Raw genomic sequence first — 25,914 nt, forward strand, 5'->3', positions numbered from 1 at the left:
TCATAACAAATATCTTATAACAATAATAGTGTAAACTGTAAATTAAATTTTAGGTTAGAACATAGATTATTCGAACCGAACTGCTGTGTTTATATTTGGCATCACTCGAAATTTGAAAGTCAAACTTAAAACCACATATTACTATAGTCTGTGTTAGAACTTTCACAGATTAATATTTTTTATTTGAGATTTTAAGGTTAAATGGCAATTCTTGTAAACAAAACGATATCATATAAATTAAATATAATGAATTAATGAATATGAATTATGAGTATCAGAGCTAATATGGGTGGTATCGAGCTTAATTCGTTATAATTATCGAAAATGAAATAGAAATCAAGAGAAGAATATTTAATCTTAAGCGTCAACGAAATTGGAATAACTCATTTATTTTATTATAAACACTACTTTGTTCAACAAATGGAATGTAAAACGTAAGTTTATGATGGTTTTTCTAATTTAGTAGCTTATTTCCAAGGTTCAAAAGGTATATCTTATGCTTGAGAAAACTTCAGTGTTCCGGTTTTCAGGGGTGAATTAGCTCATTTTGAAAATTTAAAATGGCTATATCTTTTTAACAAGGCCGAATCGGAAAAAATGGTAAATGAAAAAAGTATTTCTTTTGACCTCAGGAACCTTCGGTTAAAATATATGTACATGTCAAAGACTCACCCTGTATATATATATTATAAGTATATAAATACAAGCGATCAAATCGCAGACATATTTACAAAGCCTGTAGGCTCAACTCTGTTCGAAAAATTTTGTGGTAGTTTAGGACTTGAAAGGTTTAATTATGTTAGTTAATTCACCATTGAGGGGGTGTGTTGAGACCAATGGCAAATAATGAATAAATAAAGATAAATAATGTTCTATGTTCTGTGAACAGCTGTGAATACTGCTACAATACTGCTGTAAGTAAAAATATTCACTCTCTTTTTTCTGTGTAAGTTTCTGTCAAGGTTAACCTAACCTATATTATATTTCTTCGTTATAAATAAAGTTAAGTGTTACAAAAGTTATTTTAGTTTCTTTATCAAGAAAAACTGTGCGATATCATCATTATGGTTAAACGTATGTCCTCATTCTAATAAGGGATTGAAATATGTACAATTGTTCTTGCAGTTAAGAAAACCCTTTAAATGTCCATCAATTGTAATCTGGAAAGCCTTCCTGTCGAATATAGATTTTACCTGTTTACTCATTCACCTTGCCGGTTAGTCGTTTCAGACGAATTGTGTTCAAACTGTGAAGAAAATAGTAGTAAATACCAACAAATTGGTATTCTGAAGGATCTACGAAATATTAAATATTGGGTACTTGCGTATTTGAATAAATTTAGTTGAAATTTAGTAAAGTCATTGAAAGTAATAAGGCGCCTATTTAACTCTTACTAGATTGAATTTTTTAGGTCCAGAGGTGTCTCAATGGACACAAAATTCAACAATATTGAGGACAAAGAGTACGCAACTGTTTTGTTTGTGGTTTTTTCAGAAATTTTTGAAGATTGAACAACTAATAATATACAATTTCGACTCCTGTATATGCTTCATATCTAGCTTCGTTTTCGAGAAAAAAAGTTTAAGCCACTCTATTGCATATCATAGACACCATGAATAGTTTTCTGAATGATTTGAACTAATTTTTATTTATCGATAACGAAGCTTGATATGAAGATAATATAGGATACCGAAAAGTTTCATTCAATCTAAAAAATAAGAAACTACAGAAAAATAAGCAGGTTAATTTATAGATAACTAGGTACCGCTTTTTTCAAAACTTCTTCGCTCCGGACGATTCGTAGACCTAGACCATTTTTATGACCAAACGAATCAATATCTGTAGCTTCGTACCAGTGTGACCAGATTTAGTAGAAATCTACTTTTTTAGTAGATTTTTCGCATTTTCATGAAATTTTTTGATTTTCTCACATTACAGAATCGTTTTTTAGGAACTTCATTTTATAGAGAATTCTCACGTATCTTTGTACTCGCAATGGATTAAATTATTTAGATTTATTTTATAATATGAGACTATGGGAGCTTATGTTCAATTGTTGAAAGGAAATAAAGAAAAACATTCAAAAAATTTGAAAATCTTGATTCGAATTGATTAATTCTAATTCTGAGAGTTAAGATTGAAATCAAAACTAATTATCAATAGTAATTTACGTAACAAGTCCGGAAAATAGGTTTTTTTTGGACGAATAGACAAAATTGTCTGTGAAGTCTGTGAGTCCAAAGAAACCATTTTCGGGCGTGCTGCGTACAATATTTTTTCGGCAAAAGTGTAGAATAACACTATCGCTGCTGCTTTCCATATTTTATTACGATTGCGATCAAAAACATGCAAATTTTTGACAACTAATTTCATATGAATTGTCAGCCGTTATTTCGGTTACTATGGTAATGATCAACTGCATTCATTAAAAATATACCCACCAAGATTTTCATATTCACAATGACATGAACGACGTGATTCTTTTCCGGCCTAGTCCGGGAAGTACGTACTTTCCGGACTAGGCCGGGAAATGCTACTTTCTCAGAGAAAAAGCGTCCGGAAAATGAGCACTTTTTTTTTTTACTTATAAACTTGAACCTTTCATATAATGGAAATCATTAAATAAAAGGATCTTTGAAAAATTTCCGCAAAACCTATTTTTTTATAATTCTTTCAGATTCAATTTCGAAACGTATCTTGTATCTAGTGCGTTAAACACTGATGTTCAAAGAATTTTGTATTTGGTTATACTGGGTATTTTGTCATTGTCAGTGATTGCATGATTTTGGCAATATTTGAAGTTATTTGGGAAAAGAACTTTCATGGAAATGAGTAATTTCTGAAAAAGAAACACAAATCAGTAAAATCTTTTCTGATCGGACAAAAACTCTTATGTATCCACTTATGTGATCTTTGGTTCTTCATTTTATACTATAATTGAAAATAATGAAGCATTTGTTTGAACAAAATACATACGGAATCAGGTTAAATGTCGTGAAGAATAAAATCTCAAAATTTTATTTGTTTAGTAAGTCGTTGGCCCATAGTCGATTAAACAACAATAGTATTATTTACAGAGTTAGGTAAACGACAGTGAAAATTCAAATAATAAGAATAAACACGTAAAAGGATCAAGAAATTGATACGCAAAAAAAATCCATTAGGATTCTTCCATGGTGAAATTCATATTTCCATTCAAATTCTCATTGCTCTGCTACTTGCCCAGAGAAATATTTCAGTAGGCACAATGACAGAAACGATTTTCACGATTTTACGAGTAATGAGAAAATTTAATGCAGCATCATCTGTGAAATTTTGTGAAGAAGTATGTTTTGGTAGTTTTCAGAACGATGTTGGTAGATTTTTGGTAGTTTTCTGCGGCAAATTCAGTTGATTTACCATATGGCAGTCTGGTCACGCTGCTTCGTGCCGTAGTGAGAAATCAAATATTATTTACCTAAGTCGTTCGAGCCGTTCATAATTTGAGTTAGTTTGATGGTTCAAAATGTATTTTTATTTAGGTTAACTATCTTTCTTACCAGATGTTGGTTATGTCATAATTTGGGATACATATTTTTTTCCGAATACTGCATTCTATTCGGGTTGAGTAGGTCATAAAAAGTCATAAAAGCTGTTTGGGATTTGCCAAAAGAACGGTTCTATTAGATTTGTTCTTGTTCAAAACAAATTTTATCTTGGAAATATGCATTTAAAACCGGAAATGATTAAAATATGAACTCTATCAAACATACATTGGAATATGCAGTTATACAAATGCATATTTATCCGAAGCCTAGATAGGGTTGAGCCAACCTCGTCGGTTTTGTGATCTAGACAATATTGGATAATTTTTTCAAGATATTTTGTTTGAAATTTTAATGTTTTTGGTTGAGATATCCACATATTATTCATTACTACTCTTGAAATTGTTATTGAACATCTAAAGGCAACATTTTATTCAGATTGAATTGAAAGTTTTGAAATCTTCCGAGAAAAAAATCGAACGGCAATATCTACGGAATTCCTTGTCGGATTTTGATTGACTAAACACCAACATTCGATACTCGAAGATATCCTCAAAATTTCAAGTTTGAATATCTCTCCGAGAATTATCATTTTTTCGGCCGGACGAACAGAATCGAATTTCAGGACGTATTCATCAGTCGAACCTCATTGTTTTTGAACATCTCTGGCACAAAATTCATACTACAGACTACAGACATTATGACGAAATAATAAAGCTGAACAACGGCTCAAAAATATGTGATCATAAGTTTTCAAGTATGGAATAATAACTCATCACATTCGTCCCTTCCATGCAGTTTCCTGCTATTCGATATTCAATCTATATGTTGGTTAACTAGTATCATTCATTATTGTGACAATTAAATTTTTACTTTCATTCAAATATAGTCAAACATTTTTCTACAAATAAAAATTGAATTGTTAAAAATTCAAAATCATATTTGAAGAATTTGAACTTGTTCTCTTCCATTTTGCTCATTCTTTTTTATTTTGATTATCCTGTTTATATTATCAATTTTGAAAAATAATAACCCCATTTTTTTTATTTTCAAAAATTTACTATTTTGAATCAGTTCGCTTCTATAAAGTTCTGGTGTACTTCTTCTCTTACCCGACCATAATCTAACATATTTTTATAGAAACAATATTCATTCAACTCCTAGCCTAGGGGAGAGTTCTCCTCTCTGGCGAGAGAGTTCTTCTATACTGGATAAGTATAGTCACATGCTCATGAAAGAAATCAGCGGGGTAATCCCCGAAAGGTCAAGCCGAAGGCAAGACCTAAAATATCCGTTTTCTTGCCCTTCGGGGTGGAAAACGGTTGTATAATTTTTTTTATATATATTTTCATCGAACGAAATTTTTTCAATTTTTGGTCATTCTAAATGACTTACCTTGTAGGGGATATCTTAACGGTTTTGGAGGTGGTGAATCCTCAGTAGGCCCCCAAGAAATGGCTGCCAATTTTCTATTCTCTCTTTTCAGAGTATCTTGTTGACAAGATCTCTCTTCCATGAGGATTTCTCTGAAATTTGCTGAATAAGTGAATATTGTTTTGATGGAAATAGAAGGACTCACTGAAGGATCTCTTTTATTTCTTTGAACTTTGGTCTTTTACTGGGTTCATATGCCCAGCACTGTGACATTAATGAGTATAATCTAGGAGGACAATTTGAAGGTAAGGGTAATCGCTCTCCATTTTCAATTTTACCTATCACATCATTATTTTTTATACCTTGGAATGGTTTGACACCAAACATTAAGATTTCCCACATACATACACCTGAAATTATATAACTTCGATTATTAACACGTTCACTGCGGGGACGTATCCCTGGGAGCATGTGTTGAGTTTTAAAGTCAGTGCGACACTAAAAGCATGAGTGGATTATTCCATTGCGAATTCCATAAATAAGTTGTTTTTTCACCGATTTGAACGATGCAAATAGCAATTGGTTTCTATTTGAAAAAGATACTTTCGAATATTTATCGAAACACATGCCTCCTGGGAAACGTGCGGCACACAACCAATGTTTCATTAGATTGATGCGGCACATGCCTCCCGGGTCTTGTGTCGATTCTGGTTCATACTGAGACTGAGACAAATCAAACAACAGAGGAATAAACGTTTATTACACAAAACTACTTTAGAAAAGAACGAAATGACTCAATGTTTATTTCATTCTGCCTAGAAGTTGAATACCAAATAAATAAGTGAACTAAATTTCCTATACTCCCTTCGCGGCACAGGACACCGGAGACAAGTGCGGCTGAGTCCTTAAGTAGATTACTACTTCCGAAATGATTTCCATCAGTTGGTACATTGAATATTTGATAAACCATTCGTAAGATAGAGCTCGAATAAAAATTTACACACGCTTCCCCGGGGCATGTGCCTGTTGTGCCGCACAGAGATCATGCCGCCGGGAAATGTGCTGCACATAAATTGAAATTGGCAAAATCTATAGTCGCAGTGAACTTGTTAAAATTAAATAATAGGCTTTTACCAAACATCCACACATCACTGGCAGTAGTGAATCTTCTGAAGTTGATGCTTTCTGGGCTCATCCATTTAATAGGAAGTTTTCCTTTAGAAGCCTTGTAATAACTTTGATCAACACCCATCCATCGTGATAAACCAAAGTCTGCCAATTTTACACAAATATGACTACTGACTAAAACATTTCTAGCTGCTATGTCACGATGTACATATTTCTTAGATTCTAAATAACTCAAAGCTGTAGACAACTGGAATGCATACTGCAATAAAGTGGCTAGATCTAGACGGTTTTTGTTGTTCTGAAGATAGGAGCGCAGTTCACCTAGACGAGCCAGTTCCATCACAATCCATACGGGTGAGGCGGAACAGATGCCGACAAGTTTTATTATATGAGGATGGTCGAATTTCTGCATAATATCTGTAACATAAATAAAAGGTATGGAATAAAATCAGAGAATCAAAAAGTTTGGTCTGATAAATTGGTTATTTCCTTTCAAATTTTTTTTTGGAAACATTCATTTTGACAAAATGAAATGGGGACTACGTGAAAAAACAGGAACATAGTCTGAATTCTCTTGAGGAGTTCAAAAAGTCGCATCAATATTTATCGCTCATATGATCTGCTTAGATGTCTGCAATCTATTCAAACCGAAGTGCTTCCCATTTAAATCATATTGAAATTATTAAAAAGTATGAAGACATCTGAGTACATCATATGAGCGATAAATATTGATGAGACTTTTTCAGCTGAAAATATGCAGCTATTTCGAAATACTTAAGAGAATTCCGACCATTCTCCTGTTGTTTCACGTGGTCTTTATTTCATATTGTCAAAATAAATGTTTCCAAATATTATGATGATTACTTTGATTTGGCTCATCTTTAATCGTTATTACTAGTAGGTATTAAGCACAGTTGAGTAATCTGATCCCTTTGAAATTGCATACGTGAAAAATGCAGAGCATTTCAAAAATGATTTATTTCAGGCAAAACATGTCAAGACTACTCACTAGGCTATGCAACAGCAAAAAAATTCAGGGGAAGCCATTTGAAAAAAATTTACGAGAGTTATCGACCGATCGAGCACTATTGACCAAAGGCTCATTTGCACGGTGATAGTACTATCACGATAGTGCTATCCTGATACTAAATATCGCATTGTCACGACAGCACTCTCGCACTATCATGTCGTGCTAGATAGTCGTATTACTATCACTTCTGCACGCAAGTTCCGGGAACTTGCGTGCCTGCTTTCGACGAGAATATATGTCAAAACATGAAATTATGGTAGGGCGATGATAATACATACTATAATTCGGCCTAGAGTACGATAATATTGAAATGAATAATTTAGTAATTTTTATCTAGATAAAAATGTGAAAATCTATGTCCTCGAAAAGTCAAATACATGTAGGGTTTTTATGTTGTTGTCTAGGGGTTCATATGAAAAAGGCGCCGGAACTTAACTATTGTTTATTTACACTATGTACAATTCAACTTCAATTGAATTCACTGAACTTTCGTCTATCGAACTATCGAAGTTATTTTATTTCGTATAATTCTAAATCGTCTAATTGTCTGATTATTCGAGTTGATCCGTCTATATCTAACGTCGAATTATCTAACTAGCTGCGTCTAATATATTTCACGTCGAATCATATGCGTCTATCACGTCGAATTCTAACTATGTCCGTCTATTCTCTCACGTCGAATACCTTAACCTTTTCCGTCTAATCTGTAAAGTCGAATCTTTGCGTCTCATCACTCTAATTTCTAACGTCGAATTTCCTAACTTTTCCCGTCTAATCTGCTACGTCGAATGCCACCCTCGTTCGTATTAGTACGAGAGCTAGCAACGTCGGGAAAACAAGCATTTCAGGTAGGCTAGTTTTTAGATATGCTATCTCTCTCACTCCCCCGGACGTCATACGGGCTATCTGGCTGGCGGTAGTGGTTGCGTTCATCAGTGCGCATCCTACCTGTACAGGTAAAATATCGATTTTTCAAATCATTTTAAGATGTTTTTTTTTTTTATTATTTTTATTGAATTTTTCGCAACATGAATATATTATTGCCAGATATTTTTATCGTTGTTTAAATTGTGCCAGACGCTAATTTTGAATTGAAAAAAAAATTTTTTTCAAAATATTTCAGTATGGCTGAAATTTTTATATGATGTTATTTAAGTATCTAAAAATTAATTTGCCAAACAATAATTCGATTGTTAAACCTTCAGTCAGACCGATCTAAAAGTAAAAAGTGATGTGGTACCATTTTGCTTGGTATAGGAATAGTTGTCGAATAAATTACAGAGAAAGAATTAAAAACTATTGAATTAATTGTGGATTAAGATAGCATTAAAATAATTATTTATTTTTGTGCAAAATTAAGGTAATAATCTATCTCAAGGATGAAAGTAAACAAAAATTATATTTTTTAATCCATAATTGTGTCACAAAAAACGGAGGCATCTTGATAATTATCATCATCTTCATCACTACTGTCATTTTCATTGCCATCGTCGTCTTTTGGATTATCATCGTCTTGTGATAAGCTATTATCTGTAAAAGAATGAAAAATTTTATAATCTTTCGGCAAAGAAATTTATTAGTATTTTATTTTCAATTTTTACCTTTAATGATAATGTCGGCAATAAATGATGGTAACTGCTCTCCAACAAACCAGATAAAATCATATTTATCGTCATTTATGGTCCAGCCAGAAGCTTGAGGTGATAGAGATGTTGGGTGTTGTAAATGAGCATTTCTCCAAAACTTTGTAACGTAACGAATTCGTAGTAAATGCTGATACAATTCAGCTTTGCATGGTGGTAGGCTTGATGGATCAAAATTACGAAATTTTTTTTCAAAATTATCATCTGATTTTTTAGACCGATAAGTGTTTGAAAACAGATGAAACCGAACTTCATTGACGTTCCAAGAATCACGAGCTCCGTAAATGTGACAAATAAACTTTTCTAAGATCCTAAATGTCTCATCCAGCAATTCTTCATCATCTGTTATAATATTTTGACAGGCTAATTGATACTCTTCTGACTGCTCTAACAGTTTAAAAGGTCGAAGTTTACCTTTCCGGAAAAAAGCTGGTGTATAGTCGCATCCTGTGAGTGCATGAAAGCACGGTAGAGCTTTCGATAAAGAATTCCCTAGAATTTCGTGCACTTGATTGACGCTTATAAATCGCTCGTGATTCCCTACGCCCAAATTTACCCAGATTTTTAGTGATGCATTCAAATGATGCATGTTACCAAGAAGTATTATTAAAATATCTGTGTCTGAGCAGCGTATCACAACTTCACCATCGACATTTATTTGGCAAATGTGATATATTATTCGAGAATCGGCTTCTTCGTGTTCTTCGCAAGACAATGAATCTTCAACAATTTTAATAACTTTATTACTTTCAACCCGGTATGAATAGCACTTGTTGAAGTTCACATAAATTATTTTATCTCCAATGATAGGATCCATTTCATCACCAGCCCAATGGTCAATAAAAAAATTAACAAGGGCTTCTTTAAAATATATATTTTTATTGCTCTATGTTCTCAATAGGTGTTAATCGTTCTAACATTTGCAATCGGGCAGAAATTGGAACAAGTTCAGGAACAATGGCTTCAAAGGTTCGTCTTCTTTTTGCTGGTGGTGGTAACATGTCGGACTGATCACTTCTACAATCGATATCATTTTCATTAGGAGCATCATTATCAATATTTTGATATATTATACCAACGGTGTCATGCAAAGTTTCCTTTCCATTAAGAGTATCAACATACCTATCGAAGTTATCGAAGGCTACACCTGTGCATAATGATGATTTCCGAATAATGTCAGGTGGACTAATTTCAGAGCGATGTACAGATGAATAAGTAGCTTCAGTTTCCAGCTCCTCCAGTGTAGTATAGTTGCAGCAATGTCCAAAACGATTAAGAATGTTAATGATTCTTCTACTACTTGTAAGACTTTTAACAGTCATACCAAGAGTTATTTGTTTTGATGGTTTAATAGTAACATTAGTCACACAAAAAATAGTATCAGAGGCGATTGAGTTGCTCAATCGATCACAGTTTACACCATTTCTGCGACGAATATCTTTGCCTCCAATCAATACTTTAAAAAATCGATCTAATTTTTCAGGAATGGTACATTCACCATTGATCAAATCATTTGGCTTGATTTTTGAAGGTAATTTTAATTTGTCCATTTTTAAAATGGTGTTCCGCAGGACTAAAGCTACTTTATCAATAAGCTCATTTTCCTCGAGTCTCGTCAAATCATTATCTTCTAATAAACTACAATCTTTGTGCATGATAACTTTTTTTTTATTTTTTGAAATAATTTTAATTGATTTTTTAAATTGTTTAAATATTTTTTCCTCAAGATAATGATTTGTCATTAAATTTACATCTGACTGAGACTGAAGCTTTAATTCATTATTGTATGTATCACAAAGAGAAGATAACAACAAACAATTTTTATTGTTGATAACTTCTTCCTCTATTAATGATACAATTTGGTTGAAAATGCACTGGTGGATACTCCGATTGTCATGCCAGGGAGTTTGTGGATTATCAGCAATAACTTTATTATAATCATTTAAATATCACACGAATGATGATAAAAAATAATTTCACTTTTTGACTGTAAATTTTCTATTTTGTCTAACTCTTGATTACTTAATTTTGTCATCCACTCTGCTATTTTTTTATAAATATTTGCATCATTTGAGGAGTGTAAAGTTTGTTGTTTACCTTTTGATTGCTTGCGATCTTTTCCACAAAAAAAAACAAACTCGTTTAACACCTGAATTTGTTTCTATATTTACCACACTGTCAGGCTCAATAATTGCATTAGAAGTGTCAATTTCTTGGATAACAACTTCTGTTTGTGAATTCTGAGACGTATTATCTGGCAGGATTTTGCTAACATCTACTGCCGTATTTGATAACGAAGTTGAACTAGATGTGCTGGAAAGATCTACTGTTGACGAGAAATTAATTTCAGATAAATTACGATATTTTGTCATTAGAGCTGTAAAACTGCTGTAACAATTTCTGTGATATCCATCAGTGTCATTAACTTGCTCCGGTAAGTGTACACTATTATATTTCAGTTTAAAATTTACACGTATTTGTAGAACTTCTTTACACTTTTTTAATTTATCTTCAACAAAAGTTATTATTTTTCCATTTCTGTCTTTACAAAAAACACATTTTAATTTTTCGCTAGCCATTGTAACGCAATTTTGTTAAAAACATTAAAAATAACAGCAACGAATACACCAATGTGACTAAACTGACGCCATCTTGATTACAAACAGCTGCTGTCGTCTATCTCGCTTGCGCAACTAACACGTGATTGTCTGTACTCTTCCAACATGCCCAATCACTTTTCACTTTTAGATCGGTCTGGCTGAAGGTTTAACAATCGAATTATTGTTTGGCAAATTAATTTTAGGTTTTTAGATACTTAAATAACATCATATAAAAATTTCAGCCATACTGAAATATTTTGAAAAAAAATTTTTTTTCAATTCAAAATTAGCGTCTGGCACAATTTAAACAACGATAAAAATATCTGGCAATAATATATTCATGTTGCGAAAAATTCAATAAAAATAATAAAAAAAAAAAAAAACTTCTTAAAATGATTTGAAAAATCGATATTTTACCTGTACAGGTAGGATGCGCACTGATGAACGCAACCACTACCGCCAGCCAGATAGCCCGTATGATGTGCGGGGGAGTGAGAGAGATAGCATATCTAAAAACTGGCCTACCTGAAATTCTCTCTCGAAAACGTTGCTAGCTCTTAGACTATATGTATCGTGCTCCAGTTTCCGTCTCAAGTACCTCTTCCCCTTACGTCTCCCTATATCGATAAAACTGCATGGTCCTCCGTAGTTTACGTATCGTCAAGTCAGTAGCGTATCATTCAGTTGGGTGTTAAGAATTCGGATCCCACACTCGGCCATCCTACTGAGAATCCGACTCGGATTTATACTGTACTAAGGCTTCATATACTCTGAACAAGTTGATGTCCGAATGGGTCCTTCGTGGTTTCCTATCTTAACTACGTCATATCTGTCATCTCTCTTCACTTTGATCACTTCATATGGTCCTAAAAATTTCTTATGGACTTTTAATCCATCACCAAATTGAGTTATTCTAATCGTAATTATGTCACCTTCTTTGTAAACAACAGCTTTCTTTCTTGTTTCACTATGATTTTTACGATTTCTGTCTCGGAGTTTCATTAAGTGCACATTTTGTAATTCTTCTCTCAAATTTCCTCTGGCTTCCTCAAACTGTTTCCTTACTTCTTTTTCTATAAGTTCTGCTAACACAATATCTTCCTTTTTTCTCATCTTAATTCTTCGAGCTATTCTCATTCTCCCTAATAATCCATTCTCTTCAAGTGGTTTTTCTTCATGTTCCTTTTCCGGTTTTATGCATATCGATTGTTCATCTTTGTGTACTTCAAAATTAGTAGACATCGTCTTTTTTGGCTTAACATCTCCAATAATTTTTTCCACTAACTTTCTGTGTTTTTCATCGTCTATATGCTTCGAATGAATCTTGTCGTCTACTATGCTCTCATCAACTCTGATTTTCATCAAGAATTTTTTTTCTATTTTGTGTACAACAATTTCTTCTTCTCTTATGTGTACTTCCGCTTGTTTCAATAAATTATTTCCAACTATAACTTGGAAATTCATCGTCTGTTTGGGTAAAATATAAAACAATAAATCAAATTCTTCACCGTCTATTTCCACATTTTTTCTGATGGAACCTAATGTTTTGACTGGATTTGATCCTATCCCTTTAACTAAGATATTATCCTTCGAAAGCAAATCGTCTCTGAAATATAATTCGTACACGTCTTGTCTAATTGCGCTTCTGGCACTACCGGTATCAAATAATGCTAATAATTTAATTTCGTCGAAAGTCAATTTAATTGCATTTCGCGGTACTATATTCATAGTATTTACATTAGTAGGAGTATGAGTTTTTTGTGAAATTTTGTCAGGACAGTTCGATGATAAATGACCAAATTTCTTACAACTAAAACATTTCACGCCTTTACTTTTGTCTGGACAGTCTTTCGATTTATGACCGTGGCTTCCACAATTATAACAAAGTTCTTGCTTATACCTTCTATTTTGATAACTACTTTTATCTGTATATTCCTTCTTAAATCCATTTTTTTCCTTATGTCTCATAAATTCTCTGTTCGTCTTGAAAGGTTTGATACATCTTACAGGTTGTTTCTTGGAAATAGTTTCATACAGTTTCACTTTTTCCTTGAATTCTTGGAAGTTTCTGGCATCATACAATATGATTTTATTTGATGATTCGTCATTATATCCCGGACGATGTAGGGGTTGGTTTTCTTCTTTTATCCCCCACGATGTAGTGGTTTTTCTTCTTTTATCCCGATGTAGATAGGGCTTCCTTCTTCTTCGATCCCGGACGATGTAGGAGTTTTTTCACTTCTATCCCGGACGAGCCCCCAAAATGTAGGGTTTTTATTTTGTTGTCTAGGGGTTTATATAAAAAGGCCGCCGGAACTTAACTATTGTTTATTTACACTATGTACAATTCAACTTCAATTGAATGTACAGCCACTGAACTTTCGTCTATCGAACTTATTTTATTTCGTATAATTCTTAATCGTCTAATTGTCTGATTATTCGAGTTGATCCGTCTATATCTAACGTCGAATTATTTAACTAGCTGCGTCTAATATATTTCACGTCGAATCATATGCGTCTATCACGTCGAATTCTAACTATGTCCGTCTATTCGCTCACGTCGAATACCTTAATCTTTTCCGTCTAATCTGTAAAGTCGAATCTTTGCGTCTCATCACTCTAATTTCTAACGTCGAATTCCCTAACTTTTCCCGTCTAATCTGTAACGTCGAATGCCACCCTCGTTCGTATGTATCGTGCTCCAGTTTCCGTCTCAAGAACCTCTTCCCCTTACGTCTCCCTATATCGATAAAACTGCATGGTCCTCCGTAGTTTACGTATCGTCAAGTCAGTAGCGTATCATTCAGTTGGGTGTTAAGAATTCGGATCCCACATACAGATTTCTAGTATCGTAAAACTTTGCGTTCGATTACTTTCCACCGTGTTTCTTATGCCGCTGACATTTCCGAATTGCAATTTTGGGGTTGAAGTTAAATTGAGGTCAACCACAGAAATGATTCCAAGTCTATGGTCAGACCAATGGTGAACTTGGGATAAAATATAGAATTCAGCCTTCATAAATCAAATATGTATATTAGTAAACTAGTATTTTAAAGTCTCAAATTTTAAGATAACTCATATACTTGAGGACAAAAATCAACCACAGAAATGATTCCAAGTCTATGGTCAGACCTATGGTGAACTTAGGATATAAGATAGAATTCAGTCTTCATAAATCAAATATGTGTATTAGTACACTAGTACTTTTGAGTCTCAAATTTCAAGATAACTCAATACTTGAGGACAAAAATATGTATACGATCATTTTCATCAAAATCGAATAATTTGGTACTGAATATACGATAATTCATCATCACGGTAATTGCTTGTGGCAAAAAAAGTTACGATAGTACTATCGTGATAGTTACTATCACCGTGAGGATGAGCTTTTACCCTCTATAACATCGGCGCAAATGAAGTAGAGTCTTGCTTGAATTTTGTGAATACTTTTTTTCTGAGAATATAGACAATAACTTTTCTTGCAAAATAGCTACTTCCAGAGATATGAGGCGAGTTTAGAAAGTCAGCACTCTTTAGTGTGCTGAAAACAACGCTGAATCAGCAAAATGTCGGAGACAAAGCGCTGCAATTCTGTCAAGTGTATGTATCGCGTACGAAAGACCTTCGACAAGAATTTTAATATTGAGTGGTTTATTTTAAAATCAAATATTGAAATTTATATGAAAATATTCACTGAAATTTGGTGCTTCTGGTGGTGTGGTTGACTTTCTAATCGCGATTGTTGGAACAATACCTAACAAAGTAATGTGATAATCATTATCTCGCATATCAGTTTTTTACTCGAACCGGCTGGTTCAGAGATAAGCGAAATATTGAATGCATAAAGTGTAAGAAACCGAGTACATCGAGGTCGACAATCGTTACTTGTGATGGTTGTTCTTGTGGCGGCTTCTCATAAAAGCTCCACATAGCAAGAAAAAACACAGCACTCGGTGGCCTAGAGGTTAAGAGTGTAGACTCACTCACCGAGATGCGATAAGGTTCCGGGTTCGAGTCCCGGCGGCTCCCGATAATAATAAATTCTCCAAGCGTCTGTGACACGGCACACACAAATATACACTGATACACTGATGAGTCCGGTGTGTGTGCAAGGGACGGAAACGCATAAGTAGGCATATGTGAAATCCTACATTCTCAAGGATACTGTAGGGGGTGCTCGAATTTGTCGTCTTCAGAGATGTCCGTATTTGAGCTCAAGGGAAAGCGTGTATTGAAGTTTTATTGTCGATCATGTTTAAAAAGAGGAACTCTGGAATTACTTCATACGATTATTGAAAATTAGGATAGCCAATTGAAAGTAAGGCAAAAGTCATTGATCTTTTGGAAGAAAGTGTAATTAAATTTAAGGAAGACTTGGAGAGTTCTTAAACATTTTTTCAAAGGTCGTATGCTCAGGTTGCTAGTTGTCCAGTAAATTCTATCCCGGATAATAAAAACAATATGCCATATACAGGGTGTCCCGGGAAGAATGCGACAAACGAATACCATGAATTGAGGTCATCATGGAGGACCCGTATCAAAAGGTTTCAATCGCCTGAGTGGCTTCGTTTGGGATTTACAGGGTGATGTTCATCTTATGAGGGAAATTTCAATCTTGAATAACTCTTCAAGTAATCGACCGAATAATTTCAAATTTTGAAGTTTTGTCACCCTTCACTATCGCCTTTCTTCAATATTTCAGAATTCGAATAAATCAGATCCGAACTAGGAAAATTTCAGACTTTCCCTATTTTCGTGAATATTGGATCACCCTGTACGTGATTATTATGATTTTTTTTTCTTTTTCGTAACCACAAAGAATTAATTCATTATAAAAATTCTTAATCTCTACTTGGCACGGTCATATAGGGTGATCAATAAACATTCCCTTATGAGTGCAATTTTTTTAGTTCAATAACTCTTCACTAAATCCACTGAATAATTTCAAGTTTTGAAGTTTTGTCACATTTCACTATCGGCTTCGTTCAATAATTCTGAAATCGAACAAATCAGGTCCAGACTAGGAAAATTTTAAACTTTTTCTATTTTCGTGAATATTGGATCAAGTCTGCAATTTTCCTAGTCCGGATGTGATTTACTCGAATTCAGAAATATTGCAGAAAGGCGATGGTAAAGGGCGACTTAACTTTAAAATTTCAATATATTCGGTCGATTAGTTGAAGAGTTATTCAACAGTGAAATTTCACTCATAGGATGAACATCACCCTGTATACCCCAAACGAAGGCACTCAGGCGATTGAAACCTTTTGATAAGGGTCCTCCATGATGACCTCAATTCATGGTATTCGTTTGTCTCATTCTTCCCGGGACACCCTGTATAATCTGTAACCTAAGCAGTACCAAGATTGCGCTAAAACAAGGAAAGATATCGAGTCTAAAATGGTAGTAAGCAAAATGCCCGTTGGTGTCAACAAAATAAAAAAAAGTAATGATCGATGCGTTCTTATTAGGTGCGATTCTGAAGAATCGAATAAATTGATGAAAAACGAGCTACAGGCCAGGACTACGAAATAAGTGAAACTAAACTTACGAGTCCGACCGTTTTCATTGGGAATATTGAAAAATCAGTCAGCCCTGCACATATAATAGACGCTATCAAAACCCAGTATACTTTTTTTGATCAGCAAGATCTACTTAAACTGTTATTTATGAAAAATAATGGAAATAATCGAGCCCAATATGCTCTAGTCCAATGCAATGGTTTAGCGTTCAGAAAACTAATCACAGCAGGCAGCAGTATATGTATAGGTATGGGGAGTGTGTTGTTCGGGAAAATCTAAGGGTGTTACATTACAATGTTACAAATGTTAAATTTCAATCACAAGACAAGAGGCTGCAAGTTCAGTGGATCTAGCAAATGTTCCGATTGTACCGATTTACATCACTATAAAGAATGCAAAACTTATGTCAAGAAATGTATGAATTGTATTGATAGTGATAGTAACTTGAAATACAAAACGCAACATGATATACACCATGGTGTTTTAGACCAGAACTGTCCTTTGCTTCAACAGCAGATTAAAAAAGTTCAAGATCGCACTGATTATAATCTACTGAACTTTATGAAACGCGATGGATAGATTTATCGAACAATATGACAGGGACATAAAAGATATTAATGGTCAGATGTAAATGATTTGAACTCAATGGATAGTGAAACTGTGCATTTCGGTTTCAGACTTTTACATTTGAATATTAGACGCTTAAATAGTCAGCTGAAAATAATTATTAGTGAAATCAAGGCGACATATGATGTAATAATATTGACTGAATCTTGGCGGTTGTTGAATCCCTCACTATTTCGGTAGGAACACTATGCTATGCTTTATAATGAAGGTAATGTAAATCGTAAATCGAAACGATGGTTTTGTCATTTATGTTAATTCAAATTGTAGTTATACAGGTAAAATTCACTGTGTATATGGTTTAAGAATCTTGCAAATATTTGTTTTTTTTTTTTGGAAGCAAGAAGGCAAATATTGTTATACATGCCTCATACTAAGGTGCTTTTTTATGATTGTCTGGTTCATTTCTTCAACATGAATTCTGTTAGTTGCGATATAAACATATTTGTCGGTGATAATAATATTGATCTGTTTTCAAACTCTACCGAAGATGAACAGTATAAGAACATTCTGTTTGACCAGAAAGTGCTACATGTATTGACCACATATTTCTGAAGACTGGTATTGACTTAGTGAATGTTGTTCCGGTAGTTCTGCATGTTGATATTACGGATCACTACCACGTTATTCTTCGGATTGAACAGTGCGCAAATTTAGTTGGAGAACAACAAACAGAAAGAGTAAAAAAGTTTATTGCATATCCGCTATTGAATGGGGTTTTGTCGGAACTTTATTGGCAGGAAATTTACAATTTTGGAGATGTTAATTTAGCTATGGAATTATTTATTCATGAACTAAGGGGTCACATAGAAAATGGTACAAAAGCCGTATATTTTAATAATAAACAAAGAAAAATCAATTAGTTAAAAACAGATCAAGATACCATCACCGGTAGTCAAAAAATAGCGAAAGCATTTAATTCATTTTTCTCTAGTATAGGGGCGACCAGCAAAAAACATAAAACCTACAAATAAGCATCCTAGTTTTCGGTTTAAACAGAACCCTTTTCAGTTAATGTTCGGATCGACAAATGAACTTGAAGTTTTTGAAATTATTAAGAATCTCAAATCACATAAGGCCCCAGATTGGATGGAATCAAGCCGATACACTAAAAAGAATCATATCAAACATAGTTGAACCTTTATCGTATCTTATCAACTTATCACTAGAGACAGCCACTTTCCCAACTATTCTGAAAACTACTCTTGTTAAACCACTGACAGAAACGTATTTAATAATTATAGGCCTATTTAGTTATTTTCAAGTATCTCTAAATTTTTAGAACGAATTATACAGGGTGTTTCCTAAACATGCGGCAAAAATTCAGGGGGTTGTTCCTTGGACTATTTTAAGCATGTTTTGTCCTTGGATGATTTTTGAAAAACCTCTTTGTTTCGAAGATACAGGGCGAACAACATTTTTCATATTTTTAAAATTAATAATAGTTTAAATAAAAATGCGTACCGCACTGTGTTTACTAAGTAGGTACAATTTATTTTTAAATTTGTTTAACAACATTCCAATTACTAAAAACGGCCAGTTTTTTGACTAAAAATTGATAAGTGCAGATGGTAAAGGAATACAGATTAAACACGGTTTTCATTTGAATTCGTTTTGTGATGTATTAGTAATTTTTAGTCAAAAAACTGGCCGTTTTTAGTAATTGGAATGTTGTTAAACAAATTAAAAAATAAATTGTACCTGCTTAGTAAACACAGTGCGGTACGCATTTTTATTTAAACTATTATTAATTTTAAAAATATGAAAAATGTTGTTCGCCCTGTATCTTCGAAACAAAGAGGTTTTTCAAAAATCATCAAAGGACAAAATATTCTTAGAATAGTCCAAGGAACAACCCCCTGAATTTTTGCCGCATGTTTAGGAAACACCCTGTATATAACTATATAATAACCGAATGATTCTCTTTTAAGGAGAAAGTGAAGGTTCAGGCGAAAATCAGTTTGGATTTCGGAATGGCAGAAGTATACACAGGATGCGGTTGTTTTTTGACTTCTAAGATTTATGACTGTTTGGACTCAATTTCGAGTTTAAGAATGCTAGATTGGTGGCCGAAACATATGTAGGAATGAATATATTTTATGGAAAAGTAAATAACTATTTACTGGTCAAGAACCATGTGCTAAAAAACCCAAGAAAACTCTTCAAACAAGAGAAGTGTGAAATTTAAAATATATATATATATATATATATATATATATATATATATATTTTTTTTTTTTTTTAAATTTCACACTTCTCGTGGTAGCCGTGATACCCGGGCGCACGCGCCAAGAGTACCTCCGTGAGCTAGTGGGGATATATTATTTTTCTCACTATGCTGACAGTTCCCAGGATTACTGCTTTCTGCATCCACGTGATGGTGTTGTGCGGCAGGTCCAGTTCATTTAGATGTTGAGTGGTCTTTCGGTGTACGAGGCCATTCACGCTTATATATATATATATATATATTATATGTTATACAAAACTGACCACACCCATAAGAATCTTGCTCAAAATTGACGTTTAACACCCTGTATCTCGCTTATGCGTCGAAAACGGGATATATTGTATAAGGCAAAAATGATTCTCCCGATGTCCTCTACACGAATATATATGTTTGTCCAGTTTATGATGAAACACCCTGTATATATATATATATATATATATACATATATATATATATATATATATATATATATATATATATATATATATATATATATATATATATAATCATAAACTGGACAAACATATATATTCGTGTAGAGGACATCGGGAGAATCATTTTTGCCTTATACAATATATCCCGTTTTCGACGCATAAGCGAGATACAGGGTGTTAAACGTCAATTTTGAGCAAGATTCTTATGGGTGTGGTCAGTTTTGTGTAACACTCAAAGAAACGGTTTTTGGTCAAATCTCAGTATTTTTGGGTCCTCTATTCAGAAAAGTTGATGAAATCCGAAAAAAGCATTACAAAATGGCGGAAAACCTGCAACGTTCCTAATTTTTTTTTTCCGGTGGTCAAATTGAATTTTAGTTTCTGAATGAACACAATTTTCTAAGAATTTCTGTGCAAAAATTTTTTCAAAAATCGAACACAAATTTTTTTTTACATGTCTACAGCGATAAAAAAATTTCACCCGAAATGGATGAAATTTTGTACAACTGTACTCCTTCAATTATCAATCACGAATATGAAAACAGAATTGCAAAATATCAAACGGTTTCGTTACTACAGCCATTCAAATGTTTCGTTCAAACCTCAAAAAAAAAATTAGAATGGCTTCTTAGAGTCAAAATTATTAAATTATTGCTATTTCCAAAAATTCCGGATGCTAAAATGTATTTATACAAAAAAAATTCGGTGAAACTAGTTGGGAGTCGAACCCTCGATTCCAACGTAAGTATTAATGAAGAAATTAAGACAGTTCTAAGGATATTAATATTCGTTGCTAAGCAACGGAATTTCGTAGCTCATAGAATTCTACTGGTTATTTGAATTTCACTGAATAAAATTTCGCAAGTATCGTGGCACGAATTTGTTTGGAAACGAAAATGACATATTCTCTTTTGGAAAAAATGTCATGGTTCATGCTTATTATTAAACGAATTATTCAAAGAAATAAACCTGAATTTTTTACTAATAATTCTACATTTTATAAACACAAAAAAAAACAGATTAGTGAAAAAATCAATTTATAAATCGTTTTCGAAGATGTTTCCATTTTTAAGAATACACATTCTCGCCCTTTTCGCAACACTATCGACCGCTGAACGTATCATTTCGGGGTTTTGCCGGATCTCCTCGGCAGCTGATTCAATTCGTTGAATAAGTTCTTCCTTTGAGTTTAATGGAGCTCTCTTATCATAAACAAGACTATTGAGATGTCCCCAGAAATAAAAATCAAGTGGTGTGAGATCCGGCGAACGAGGAGGCCATGCGATAGGTCCTAATCGGCCAATCCATCGGCGTGGGTATTCTTCATCTAGATACCCTCTTAAATCTCGAGTTGTGTGGGCAGGGCAACCATCATGCTGGTACCAAATGCCCTGAATCTGACTCAGCGGAATATCTTCAAGATCTGGCAGAATCTCCGTCAGGAAGTGATAATAGCCGTTTCCAGTCAATGTTTGAGGAAGAATGTATGGTCCGATAATGAATTTATCTTTTATTCCCGCCCAAACATTAACTGAAAACCTCTTCTGGCTATTTTTTGATACCGTGGCATGCGGATTTTCTCTATGCCATAAAATATTATTTTTTCTGTTGAAGAAACCATCCCTCTGAAAAGTAGTTTCATCCGTAAATAAAATTTGATGGAGAAAATCCCTATTTCCACGTACTCTTCTCAAAATAAACTGACAGAATTCTTTTCTTCTATGAAAATCACCGTCTTCTAAAGTTTGGCAGAGTTGGAAATGGAACGAATGGAAGCTGTTCCTTTTGAGTACTCTCCAAACAGTAGTTTTACTTTTATTCACTGAAGGGTGGTTCGAAAGAATTCTTGTTGAAATCATTGGGTTATCTCCTACTAAATTAAGGATGCGATCATCGTTTGTTCTTATTGTTTCCTTCTTTTTCCGGTGCAAACTTCCTTCTTCACGTAATTTGCGTACTGTTTCATAAAAAGTTTTGAAGTTTGGCAAATTTCTGCTTGGAAATCTGCGGGAGTATATTTCCCTTGCTTTTCTGCCTGAGCAATTCGCTTCATAATAAGCCTGCACAATATCATTTTTTTCCAAAAGAGAATATTTCATTTTCGTTTCCAAACAAATTCGTGTCACGATACTTGCGAAATTATATTTAGTGAAATTCAAAAACCAGTAGAATTCTATGAGCTACGAAATTCCGTTGCTTAGCAACGAATATTAATATCCTTAGAACTGTCTTAATTTCTTCATTAATACTTACGTTCGAGGGTTCGACTCCAAACTGAGTTTCACCGAATTTTTTTTGTATAAATACATTTTAGCATCCGGAATTTTTGGAAATAGGAATAATTTAATAATTTTGCCTCTAAGAAGCCATTCTAAATTTTTTTTGGAGGTTTGAACGAAACATTTGAATGGCTGTAGTAACGAAACCGTTTAATATTTCACAATTCTGTTTTCATATTCGTGATTGATAATTGAAGGAGTACAATTTTACAAAATTTCATCCATTTCGGGTGAAATTTTTTTATCGCTGTAGACATGTAAAAAAAAATTTGTATTCGATTTTTGAAAAAATTTTTGCACAGAAATTCTTAGAAAATTGTGTTCATTCAGGAACTAAAATTCAATTTGACCACCGGAAAAAAAAAATTAGGAACGTTGCAGGTTTTCCGCCATTTTGTAATCCTTTTTTCGGATTTCATCAACTTTTCTGAATAGAGGACCCAAAAATACTGAGATTTGACCAAAAACCGTTTCTTTGAGTGTTATACAAAACTGATCACACCCATAAGAATCTTGCTCAAAATTGACGTTGAACACCCTGTATCTCGCTTATGCGTCAAAAACGGGATATATTGTATAAGGCAAAAATGATTCTCCCGATGTCCTCTACACGAATATATATGTTTGTCCAGTTTATGATGAAACACCCTGTATATATATAAACAGCCTGGTTTTTATGTTTGCCGTGGAAAGCTCAATGTTTGTTTTCCAATTGCCCATTGCAAGCTTCAGAAAATTTGTTACAATTGGATCGATTTTGTATATTTCCAAAACTTTTGTCAGTCAGCCATGTTGAAGTGAGTCGAAGCGTTCTTATAATCAAAACTCGCTCTGCTCGCCGAAGGGGCTCTGCCCCTTGGACCCCGTCACTATGCCGGTAGATCCTTCACTGGGTATCCCTCTAGAAAATAAAAGATTTTTTTCGGAAACCTTGTATCATGTATCGTTAGCTGATTTTAGACGATTCACTCGGTATCCTATGCTGATTCTAGGGTAGAATTCTATAAGACTTCTTGCCTAGAACATATCGTTTCGCCCTTGCTCACATGAAAATATTTGATGCAAATAACTTTCCATGACGACAAACCAAGGGCGGTCCTAGCCTTAAATTTTGAGGGGGTTCGCCGTTAAGGGTTTCGAGTTTTTCTATGGGACCAAATCCCAGATTACACCGATATCGAGCTTAACCTCTCAAAAATATTTATATTTAGATATTTATATGAATATTTATACAGGGTGCTTCAAGTTCGAAGGCCTATTAGACGTTTCTGGAGAACGGGGCCGATTTGAAATCTGAAAATTCAGAATATGACATTGCCCTATTCAGCTAAAATATTTTAGAAGTTCTGGCACTTCCGGTTATACAAGAATTAAAAAAAAATTCTTCGAAAAAACCATTTTTTTTCATTTTATGTCTCATATATTATAAAGATTTCCATTCTCAATTACTCTCTGCTAAAATTATTGCGTTAGTTCTCATAGTTTTCAAAATATCAAGAAAAAACCGTAAAAAAGAGAGAATTTCCATAGTCACTATCACGTGAATTATTTTCACTGTGAATATCCTATGCGTATACTCAATTCACTTTCACAAACTAGAATGATGTTGGAATATCGTGCATATCTTGAATTTGAAAAATATCATCACAGGGTGTTTCAAATATTGTGCCAAAAATTGTGAACAAAATTTGATCATAACTTTCGATTTTCAAATCAGAACCCTATTTTTTTGTGATTTCGTTGAATTCTACTGTAAAAATAAGGGTAGTGTTCAAACATGATTATGCTCTCAAATTCAATAATTCAAGAGTTATTCCAGATTTTATGAATTTATGTTATACGTAGGGTCAATTTCATTCAATCTGTTTCTAGAGTGCGTTTCAAATATTCAATTATTTCGAAGTGACAGGTGTACTCATTATTGAATCTAGTAGATTATAATTTGATGATATGAATCCCCGTTATTCAAATAATGAAATTCTGGATCTATTCCATATCCACGGTGAATGCAACAGAATTTTTTCGAGAACTTGTCGAGCATTCAATCAGAAATATCCACATTTACCACCAATTGACGAGAAGATAATTCGGAAGGATGTTTCAAACTTTCTGTTACTCCCTTTTCATCACCACGCTGATTTTTTCCTGAATTCATAAAATGTATTCTACCGCTTTTTCATATGAATAGAATTGGCACACAGGAGTCCTGCATGATTTTATTTCATTTGGTAGGTAGAGGTTTTTTTCTTCTAGGTAGGTACTCCATCCAGTATAATGGATATTCATGAAGTATGCAACATCCTTTCAAGTAGATGAGGAAATTTCTGATTTAAAATTTGATGAGTTCTATCAATAATTCTATTGCATTCATCGTGAATATGGAATTAGATATTTATAATACAAGTGCAGAACTTATTGATATTCTTCCAAGAGTTCAGAATGACCGAGTGTTAGAATGAGCCTTCTGTACGAGTTTTAAACATTATGTTCCCGAATTCACTGCCTTTTTATTGAAATTGACGGAAATTTCCATAAATATCTATTAGTGATTTTTGCATTGAAAAATGTTGGTTGGTAGAACAGTTTTCTGTATCACAAATTTGACAAATAATAGATAAATCCGTTCCAGTCTATTTTGTTCCACAAAATGTGCCGGAAAGAACTGATCTGCCAAATAATTAGAGAAAAGTATATCCAGAATTTTGTCATTTGAATATCGGAAATTCAATTCGTGAAATCAAATTAGTGAAGCTTTGATAATGAAAATACCTGTCACATGTAAAGTAATTAGATATTTAACTTTCTATGGTCATAGAGTATTATTGCTAGTCTGTCTGGAAACAGATCGAATAAAATTGATCCTACGTATAACATAAATTCATAAAATCTCAAATAACTCTTGAATTATTGAATTTGAGAGCATAATCACGTTTGGACACTACCCTTATTTTTTACCGTAGAATCCAGCGAAATCACAAAAAAATAGGGTTCTGATTTGAAAATCGAAAGTTATGATCAAATTTTGTTCACAATTTTTGGCACCCTGTGATGATATTTCTTAAATTCAAGATATGCACGATGTTTCAACATCATTTTAGTTTGAGAAAGTGAATTGAAATAGGCATAGGATATTCACAGTAAAAATAATTCAGGTAATTGTGAATAAGGAAATTCTCTCTTTTTTACGGTTTTTCCTTGATATTTTGAAAACTATGAGGACTAACACAATAATTTTAGCAAAGAGTAATTGAGAATGGAAATCTCGATAATATCTGAGACATAAAATGAAAAAAAAGTTTGTTTTGAAAAAATTTTTTTTAATTCTTATATAACCGGAAGCGCCTGAACTTCGAAAATATTTTAGCTGAACAATGTCATATTCCGAAATTTTAGATTTAGGCGTACAACTTTGCTCTTGCCGTTTTGCAATAGCTGGCTGTAACGGTAAGTGGTAGTCGAAATAAATATATCGTAGATGTCATACAATAAACTTAGTTATTTGTGAACATAACGCCATCGACATGTTAGT

The 25,914-nt window shown here is 33.5% G+C and overlaps 2 protein-coding genes across 8 annotated transcripts in view; both read right to left on the reverse strand.

The window, feature by feature from the left end:
• The window catches only part of LOC123673246 (focal adhesion kinase 1-like), a 335,822-nt gene that overhangs the window by 183,674 nt on the left and 126,234 nt on the right, over positions 1–25,914 (reverse strand). For all 7 annotated transcript variants that reach the window (XM_045607738.1, XM_045607724.1, XM_045607753.1 and 4 more), the window contains 3 exons: positions 6,033–6,443; positions 5,104–5,308; positions 4,920–5,050 (listed from right to left, as the gene is read on the reverse strand). In XM_045607738.1, coding sequence (XP_045463694.1) covers positions 4,920–5,050; positions 5,104–5,308; positions 6,033–6,443 — 747 coding nt within the window. The remainder of the gene's footprint in view (positions 1–4,919; positions 5,051–5,103; positions 5,309–6,032; positions 6,444–25,914) is intronic.
• LOC123673332 lies at positions 8,378–13,369 on the reverse strand. Its single transcript, XM_045607819.1, has 3 exons — positions 9,822–13,369; positions 8,658–9,716; positions 8,378–8,586 (listed from the first exon to the last, which is right to left on the reverse strand). The coding sequence occupies exons 2-3, from the start codon at positions 9,514–9,516 to the stop codon at positions 8,462–8,464; spliced, it is 984 nt and encodes a 327-aa protein (XP_045463775.1). The 5' UTR covers positions 9,517–9,716; positions 9,822–13,369; the 3' UTR covers positions 8,378–8,461.

The sequence above is a fragment of the Harmonia axyridis genome, chromosome 1, assembly GCF_914767665.1.
Source record: "Harmonia axyridis chromosome 1, icHarAxyr1.1, whole genome shotgun sequence".
Classification (NCBI taxonomy): Eukaryota; Metazoa; Arthropoda; class Insecta; order Coleoptera; family Coccinellidae; genus Harmonia; species Harmonia axyridis.